The sequence below is a fragment of the Branchiostoma floridae genome, chromosome 6 (genome assembly GCF_000003815.2).
Source record: "Branchiostoma floridae strain S238N-H82 chromosome 6, Bfl_VNyyK, whole genome shotgun sequence".
NCBI classification, from domain to species: Eukaryota; Metazoa; Chordata; class Leptocardii; order Amphioxiformes; family Branchiostomatidae; genus Branchiostoma; species Branchiostoma floridae.
Window position 1 is genome coordinate 14,657,224 of NC_049984.1, and position 9,909 is coordinate 14,667,132.

Below are 9,909 nucleotides of genomic sequence, written 5' to 3' on the forward strand. Positions count from 1 at the left end.
AGAATTCTGCAGAATTCTGGAACCTGAGCCAGAATTCTGCAGAATTCTGGGAACCTAAGCCAGAATTCTGCAGAATTCTGGGAACCTTAGCCAGAATTCTGCAGAATTCTGGGAACCTGAGCCAGAATTCTGCAGAATTCTGGGAACCTTAGCCAGAATTCTGGGAACCTTTGTTCCTGGAGACATCTAATTGCATTCTACATATTAATTACCTTTCAATATACATTTTCACAAAATATCTGATATATAGGTGTAGTCTGTAAAAGGCTACAAGCATTAGTCCAAAGTGCTCTGCTCAGTCCAATTTTAATCTGCTCGATGTTCATAGCAGTTTCTTTTCTACTGTTTCATGCAAAAATTAGTCATTAGAAATAGCTGACACTTCGTCCTTTCCTTTGCGTGCAATTGTTTTCACGTAGTAAGGGATGTTGATCTATGATGATCTAAAATCTTGATGGAAGAGCATAGTTTTTCTTAATCTCTACCAGGGCTGTCATAAGCTTTAAATTTTTTCCGTCCCACTTATTGTTTGGAGGCCCATATTGTTGATTTTCCTTGCTGCTCATGATTATGAAAATACGTTTTCAACATTTTTGTGTCATGAATTTAAGGTTTTTGGACAGATGGGGTTAAAAAAGTTTCTGTCCTGGAGACAGCCCTAATCTCTACAAAACGTGCTGTTTAACTCGACCCGTGACCCCTGACCTTGTGAGGTCGTCCAGGTAGCCCTGTTGTTCCGTTGGCACGTGGTGAGGTCGCTCGCCCAGGTAGTTATGGCGCAGGTTGAGGCAGGTGAGGTCGGTGTGAGAGAACAGGCAGTCAGGCACCCGCTCCAGGCTGCAGCTGGACAGGTCCATCGTACACGGCTGCTGAGACGCAACCTGTAACAGCAAACAAATCATGTAGAAAATCAACAAACAAATCATGTAGAACATCAAGATTAAGGGTGGACTTCGCAGGCATGAACTGAAAGCGCGTTTTCTATTGTTGGACATGTTTTGCGGCTTACCAGTAAGAAAACCCAACAAGAGTGAAGTGGAGGAGATTTATTAATAATTCTTACCAACTTTCTACAGTCAAACAGAGGCAGTTAGCATTGCTTACATGAAGATACAGGTAGGTTACACCAAACAGATTCCTTTGTAGCAAAATAAGATATTAAACAAAATATGGACCATTGTTTTGATAATGAGTACCGCCCATTCACAAGTTTTCACAAACAATTTGGTCCAGATTCAGGTCTGGACCTGGACCTGATCCATTGGACCTGGACTGAACCTGTGCCTGAATTTTCTGTAACTGTACCCACCCCTACATGTAGTACATGTTGTTTTCTCTATTTGAGCAGGTATACGGTAGTATGGCAGTTGACTACACACCACTACCAGAGGACTAACCCTCTACTATGAGATACAAGGGCTATAGAATGAGATGCCCTATACACAGGAGTGCATCATTACATTCATAGTATCCTGTCCTCAGGCCATGTAACGAACCTAATTCCCACCATTACCTTTCTCTCTATTCATGAGGGGATTACAGAAGGATGCTCCTGGTTGGTAAATCTCCTGCTGATTACATCGTTAGCCTGACAGGTATTATTCATAGAGGGGGGCTGCCTAACCTACTTATGGATGATAAAGAAAGGCTTCAAACAAATTTCATTCCTAGTTACAAAATTGCAGGTGGCCCAGCTTCCAACCAAAGGATGTGGTAACTTTGCTACGAATGGCTCAAGAGATGATTATTGATTACAAAAAATTGATTGATTGAATTTCATAGGGCCGATGATGGGCAGAACTGGTTCATGAAATTGCTATTTTCACTGATGATATCTCATTAACGAATAGAGGAACAGTGAAAGTATTGTCTGTGTAAGCAGGATCTGCATCTGTATGGCTGTACTGGTTTAACACATCAGCTTTTGTATCTGATTCAGTATCTGTACAGCCGGTATAAGCGGCCTTCAGCGTAACACATCAGCCTTTGTATCAGTATCTGTACAGCCGGTATAACACACTCCGGCATACACCAAATGACCTGTCACACCTAACCTATGCACATCTAACTCATTCAAAGTCTTTCGTTCAGAGCTACTTTTTCCAGTGAGTACATGGTAGCAATGAAAATGTGATGATTCCAGAGAAGGCTGTGGTTCTTTTATCTTTTTCATCCCTTCCCATGATATAAACCTAACAGTCCTCAGAGTAACTTTAAACAGCCTTCCGTAATTGTTACCACACACAGTAGTCAATGATTACCATAAACCCCTACAGCTAAATCACACACAGCACCAAGCACCCCTTTACCCTGTCTGCTCCAATCCCACAATCTCTACATTACCAGCCGATCTGTGCATGTATTTCATCAGGCGACCTCACACCCCATGTTTCCACTTGTGGGTATTCAGACAGCCAGATAGAGAGGCAGGGCCGCCCACTGACCTTTTGTTTAATGTCAGTGCTTCTGATCAACCCACGCATGCAGCTATATTGAAAACTCTGCATGATATTGGGCTCATATCCAAGAGACTGGGTTTGAAATCAATAAGGACCAAGGAAAGGGGCATGGCAAAAAAGTACGTTGCAGTAGGCTTTCAGTGTTGGTTATATTTACTATTTCTAAAAATGATAATAATCAGGTTGAAGAAACACTGTATGCCTACTTGAACATCAGTTGTATGCAAAACTGGAACAAGCTCATAACACCTTAGCTGATATATAAAATGCCAAGTACAACAAGACTGAAGCATAATCTGGAAAAAGGAATATCTGGATAAAAATGGAAGTTCTACTGCAGTGCCAAGGCCATACACTAGAGGGCCCAAAATTGACCTTGTCCAAACACATATCCACATACAAAATAAAATTGCAATCCATTACGAGGTTCTTGAGTTATGCTGACTAGAATAATCCAGAAATACAAAGACTAGCAAATACACACAGACATGCAGACACACACAAACACCCAAACAATATCTCCATCTTTCATAAAAAATAATGCAGGTCACTATATCCTGTGGGGAGAATACATTTCCAGACAAATAGACAAAACATTATAATACAGTAGACCTTACCTTTGAAGCTAGTCTGAGCCACTTCATGCTCTCCAGCCAGGACTCAAATTGCACATAGTAGGTCTGCCCCCCACAGCTGAAGGCCAGGGAGTGGTCGTGCTTCTTGGACTTGTGCTCCTCAACCTGGAGAAGTGTACAGGTAAAGTAGATATCCTCAACTACAGGTACAGTAGATATCCATAACCCAGGTGAGCATGATGCTGTTTCAAGTATGATGTTAGAAGAGTACAGGTACAGTAGATATCCTCAGCTCAGATGAAGCATGACACTGTTTAAAGTATCTAGGGGTAATGCAATGCAGATTTGCTGAGGCTCGCCATTTTGGCCAGCACACTGTGTCACCCCAATTCTACCCGACTTGCAAGTATGCACCTGAGTTGAGATACCCATGGGTATCTCAATTCAGGTGCATACTTCGATTGAGAAAATCAGACAATATTGCACGGTTTGTACATAAAACAGAACTTCTGTGTTAGGCTATGAAGTGATTTACCTGTGTTAGGCTATGAAGTGATTTATCATTTCCTTTAAAGAAACAAAACCAGTTGGTCACACCATTAGGTTCTTTACCTATTACTTCTTACAAGAGAAGAGAACTGACCTTCCCGTTGGTGAGTTGAAAGACGTGCGGCTTGTCGCTGCAGTCTGTAGACGGGTACACCAGCAGCCTGGTCCCACATAGCACCACCAGGCGCGGGCTCCACTTGTGGCTGGCCAGCTTACGCCCACTCTTAACGTTGTAGACACCAGACAGGACCACCCTCTCCAAACCATCTTCAACTCTTGGTCTCCCTGTTGGACAGAGGAAAAGAAGGGAGAAACGTCACTACAGGTTTTAAGTCTCTAGATGATAAAATTCGTTTGATATCTTATGACTACTCCAGACATTGTAGAAGCGAGATAGGACCGCTCTTTCCAAACCATCTTCAACTTTTGGTCTCCCTGTTGAAAAGAGGAAAATAAGGGAGAAACGTCATTGCAGGTTTTAACACTCAAGATGACAAAATTGGTTTGATATCTTGCAACTACTCAAGACATCAGAGAAGCCAGATAGGACCATCCTCTCCAAACCATCTTCAACTCTTGGTCTCCCTGTTAGATATAGAAATAGGAGAAAGAAGCATCATTACAGGTTTTAACTCTTAAGATGATATAACTGATTTGCTATCTTATTACTACTCCAAGCACTGTAGAAGCCAGAGAGGACCACCCTCTCCAAAACATTTCAACTCTCTGCCTATCTGTGAAATAGAAAACATGATTCAAGATGAGTTAAATAGCTTGTCACAGTTAAATTAAGCAAACTTAAAAAGTATTTTAGCTAAGCATACTGGGTGACCTCCACTTTCTTCTCTTCTTAATAAGTGTGTTGGGCACTTTTACATGCATAGGTTTGACCCTTAAGGCTTATGCCTTAAGTTCCCTCATACATGGGGCCGCTACATGTACCTTTTCCTCACCATCCGACATGACGAATACAACCTACAGCATGTCCAAGCTAGATCCTAGGATCGAACTCCGGCCTACTGATGTAATGCTGCCTGATCATCAGATTTATATACCATACACACAGTGTGCTGTGTTTTTATAAGTAATCCACGTAGAGCTACAGTGATAGCATGCTAACAAATCCTCTAAATCCCATTTTAACTTGTCTGATCAGGAATTTTGAGACCAGTAAGTCACCTCTTAGCCTTGTTAGATTAGCCTTTGTAAAATTTGTATCCACAAATCCCTAAATCAAACAATAGAAAATTCTGACTTCACCAACGTACATGTATCTAAACGTTCTTTTGTAGAGAAGAAAAAGAGTTACAGAAAAGCAACATACATGTACATTTGTAGCTATGTGTATATAGTATACCGTAGCATCGGCAATTCATCATCAATTTTGTTCAAATCATAAAATTCTTACCTATTGACTTTTTGTATCATAATGAAACTACAGATACAGAAAATTCTCACTGTAAGTTTAACCAAAAAATACAAAGGAAACCTCTTTCAATATAGTCCAATGATAATACATGTTTAGTACATGTAACTCTGGAAGTCTGTAATTTCAGACGCATGTTACAACAAGTGGTTGGGGGGTCATAAATCAGGTCTCACAGTAGGACATGTAGGAATGTCACACATGACAAGTGTTCCATGACCTTGTGGGTGTAACCAGTCATTGATTGACTGGTCGTGTTTACACAGGGGGTTAATCTGACAGCTCAATTTTACAGCTCCTTTGTCTGGTGACCTGCAATAACAAATTTACTACTGTAAATCATGACATGTTTCTAGTGATTTTATTTCACTTTTTTTTTGTGGTGATCTTTCCACAGTGAGTTTATGCTGCCCCAAATATGCATTTCCAATGCATTACTACTGTACTACAGAATTGTTTCGACCATGAATTTGAAACACAGCAAAAACCAAAACCGCCTTTCCTCTTCTACCACAAAATTTACCTCCCCCCCCCCAAATTCCTAGTAGCAAAGTAGTATTCTGGAACTATGCAGGATTACAAGGAAATACTTTGTTGTTATTCATCATTATGAACTTTCGCCAGCAGTAAGGTTTCAACCTACATATACATCAATTATAGAATGGATTTGAAATTTCAACCACTTTAAATTGTGAAGTAGTCACACTCACAGTGGTTTTCTGCCAGTAGTTTTTGCGGTGAACTCAAAACACAGTGAACACATCCTTTCCATCCTATCAAGAATCGCCAGCAGTATAATACATATGAAAATGCTGATTCATTGCACTGCAGTCCAGCCTTTTACCAGAAAACTGGGTCACAACAGATACTTATCTAGAATATGTTTCTCACCTCACCTCACCTAGTCCCATCCTCGTCAGGAGGGTCGGGGACTATGGTTGTCTCCAGCACAAGTCTACGCCATTCCTCCCATATGTTTCTACCCTGTTTCATATGAAAATAAACAGGCCCCCTGGGAACACTGGTTCAGAGTCTTCCATTCTCATCTTGCTGTTGGACTAGTCAATGTGTATATTTTCTTCATAGATTTATGAAAATCTGCTTGTTTTGAGGCAAGGTTCACCCACACATCAAATTTCTAGGGAAAGTCCTAAATTACAAGGACTTAAAAATTCCATAGTTTTAAGTACTGGCATGTACAAACATACAAACACAATAAAAGACTGTCTTTCTTCAGTAACAGGGTCATACTCATACCATCATACCAAGTTGTTATTGCACCTTCAGTCATCAAGTTCATAATAAGACCAAGATTCAAGTCCAGGGCCAAAGATATTAAAACAGGAAATCCAGCAGAAGTACTAAGGTCAACCAACAGGAAGCCGAAAACCAAACCTGACCATCGGGTCAACAACACCAATGTTCCAAATATCATTGCAATTGCACAAAACGTTCTGGCGATATAGCACCAGAAATACACCAGAATCAAGGCAAGTAGAAAGGTACCTCCATTTTCATAGTGATGACAGATAGACAGGTATGAAAAATCATCCTGTCAAGTGTAACAAAGAGTAGTTGACTACCCCGACAAGCAAAAGGTAAAGAAGAGTCAGATAAGGAGTGGTTTAAACTGGTAGACACTCCTATCTAACCATAGACTCTACTCTTCTTTACAGTAACAACACTATATGTATGACTGCAACCAACAATCCTGACAAACAGGTTATGATATTGACTTTGCCTCCCCGCCATTCTTGGCACACAGGCAATCTCCTGCAGCAATCCATCCATGGCAGGGTGGTACCCTGTAGGATAACAGGATATGTGGAGGGAATGGAAACTACAGCTGGAAACAAGTTGGGGGGAGGGGGGGAGGGTCAGTAACGCTGCATTGTGCATTGTACTTGAGAATACTGCTACCGTGCACAAAATCCCCATGTTTCATCGAGATCTCAATAATTATCCACATGCCGAAATTTAAACAAATCCATCACAAGAATCTCAACTTATAGATTTGAACACACAAACTCATACAGATGATACTGACTGGAGGTCAGAGACCTAGCCTGCTTCCTAGCAGTAATAAGAATGTTACAGAATACAAGAAAAATATACTTTAATTTAGCATTTTCACTGGTCTGGAAAAACTATACTTCTTTTTCACCAGTGATATTGCAGGTACCAATGCCTGCGACTTCGTAAATAAGGCAGGATTTGACTGTAAAAGAAACATTTCGCGGAGAAGAATCAAAATACATGTTGGTAAAGATTTGACACCCAGGTAAAACATTAGTACATACCAATGGTAAGTATTATGTAATGGTCTTCCTGTACGTCACACTTAACCAAGCTTGAAGAATTGCTCCAGTTACATTGTACAAAATGAATCAATTTTCTTCAGCGACTGCATGGATGTATTCTCTTTTAATATATTTTCAATTTTATATTATGTATGGATGACATGACTTGAAATACTTGCCCAGGGAAATAAGATGTCATAGAATTATCAGCAAAACACAAGAACAAGATATTAGGGTCAAAGCCTTTAGAGTGTTTGTTGCCTATTAAGAAACAACATTGGACTCTGTTCCCACCACACCCAGCACTTAAAGAACATGTATCAATAATGAATGTCAGATTCTCCAGGTTTCAGACACTGGGAGATAAAAGGGATTGATAACAGGTAAGGAACTAAATCCCCCCAGCTGTGACTGGCAAACACAACATTTATCTTCAGATTGATCAACTCAGCATCATATAACAGGCTGTCTGTTGAAGACTCGGGATGAAGCATGACACTTTTTCCTTAGCTAGTAATACAGCTTTGCTACGGTTCATGTCTTTTAGCCAAGCACACCGGGCACCCCTACTCTTCTTAATAACTGTGTTGGTTCTTTTATGTGCAGAGGTTTGATGCTTAATGTCACCTACAAAAGTTTCGCCCAAAATCTTTCATTTCAATTTACCTCTACCATCCAAATCTCTTACATATATAATCTTTATTGACACAACAAAAGTACAGCGAAGTAAGGTCTACATGCATTAAAAAAAAAAAACATAACAAGAGCGAAACCGAACATATGGGTCGCACTTGTATCTGAGACCTCTTGAATATCAAAGACAACAAAATGGCTGCTTACACTGTACGCTCAAGCTAAATTAAAACTGACATATGTTACAAAGTACAAAGCAAATATGTCAAGTACTCCCACAATCATTAAAAGTGCTGAAAGACGGAAATGTTTATTGACTTCCTGGACTGTACTGGCTGGACTGTATATTTACAAGTTGTCCAGCTTTGGTCACTTATCATTATCAATAAGACCTTTACACCTTCCCAATCTAATAGGAAACATCAAGAACAACCATGTTCACTGAGTTAAAATCCTTCCCATGTTTTACAGAGTACAGGGGCAGTGCCCATCCCCACTTCTGTAGCCCTTGGGCCACACATGGTTAGGGGACTAGTTCACTGCTAGTGGTGCGAATTCAACTCCTGTATGCTTTCTCATGTAGAAGTAGAAAAAGCTGATCTCCAAGCAGATCTATCGATGGCAAAGCAGTATCCAAAGAGCTAACCAGTTTCAAACAGTGGCCTGTAAAACTACAAATTTTGGATACTGATTGGCCCCCAGAATACTGCCTTGCCACTGATAGATCTGCTTGGAAAAAGCAGCCTGTACCAGTTTTCATGACTTTGGAATATGATCTGGCCAAGTTTTGAACCCCCTACCTTCCCAATGCAAGGTGAACTGTCATTGCACTGGTCTTACGTTCAATGAACCTAGCAGTAAAATCATCAATCATTCTGTTTGCATCTTTCCCTACACAGGAATGCCTTACACAGCATGTTTTGTCCTACCTGGGGCAAACATCACATCCAAGTTGTAAGGAAACCAACAACATACCGGATTACACATGTACAGTCGGCCATGAACTCTAACAAGATTGGGACAATTTAAACATCTTTGTTCTTTGTGTGTACATGAACTTGAAGAGGAAATTGTGACTTAGCTTCAAGGAAAGGCACTTGGAAGAACAAACAGGAACTACGGGAACTACCGGTATACACATACAAGTAGCACTGTTTTCAGAAGATAGATGCTATAAAAGTTATAGCGAATATCAAGTGCTTGCTACTGCTAGTACACTGGGACATTGATATGCTAGATTTAAAGAATTGCCACGTGTATGCAAAAACTGCATGTACAGAAAAATCGAGTCATTGCTTTCTCAGCAACATATTTTCCTTATTAATGGTGTTATCAGTAGTTCTGGTAACAGGACTCAGAGTTTACCCATTTTTTATGATCTGTATCATCAGTGTACTGGGAACTATCATCCCTTATCTGATACACATGTGATGTGTTGTAGAAAGGAATACATTAAAACCAAGCAGATACTAAAGCAGATACATGAACACACAGCTAAAATCTGAAAGTGGGCATGGGCTATTCCAGCATAAGAGCCAGTCAGGACAATTGAAAATGAAAGGGGAGGGATAAAAAGCAATCAACCTCTTCCTTGTGGGAACAATCTTTCTGCATCTTTTTCCTTTTGTGGTCTTTTAATATCATTACTGTATATTACAAGAAACATACAGTTAAAACTAATGAAAAATATGTGTTTCGACTCTTCAGTATGTCTCTCTTTTCTGAAAATTGCCTTTCCCACATCCTTCATACCTTTGGAAAATATTTTTCATTAGCTAAAAGGCAGCCTGTCCACGTGAAGGTCATAAGAAAAATGATAATTTAATCTTCTCCTGGCTGCCTTGGAGAAGGTTAAAGGAAAATGCCTGCTCTGTTCAAAAGGCCATGGTGCGTGCTGACCTTCAAAGTCACCAGGATCATTTGGAATCTACCCTCTGCATATAGGGAAAACTTTTCATGTGACTTCC

The 9,909-nt window shown here is 40.2% G+C and overlaps 1 protein-coding gene across 2 annotated transcripts in view; it reads right to left on the minus strand.

Annotated features, from left to right (window-relative positions):
- Positions 1-9,909, minus strand: part of LOC118417193 (PH domain leucine-rich repeat-containing protein phosphatase 2-like) — a 53,728-nt gene that overhangs the window by 23,126 nt on the left and 20,693 nt on the right. For both annotated transcript variants that reach the window (XM_035822645.1, XM_035822646.1), the window contains exons 2-4: positions 3,678-3,868; positions 3,077-3,199; positions 706-881 (exon numbers count right to left, since the gene is read on the minus strand). In XM_035822645.1, coding sequence (XP_035678538.1) covers positions 706-881; positions 3,077-3,199; positions 3,678-3,868 — 490 coding nt within the window. The remainder of the gene's footprint in view (positions 1-705; positions 882-3,076; positions 3,200-3,677; positions 3,869-9,909) is intronic.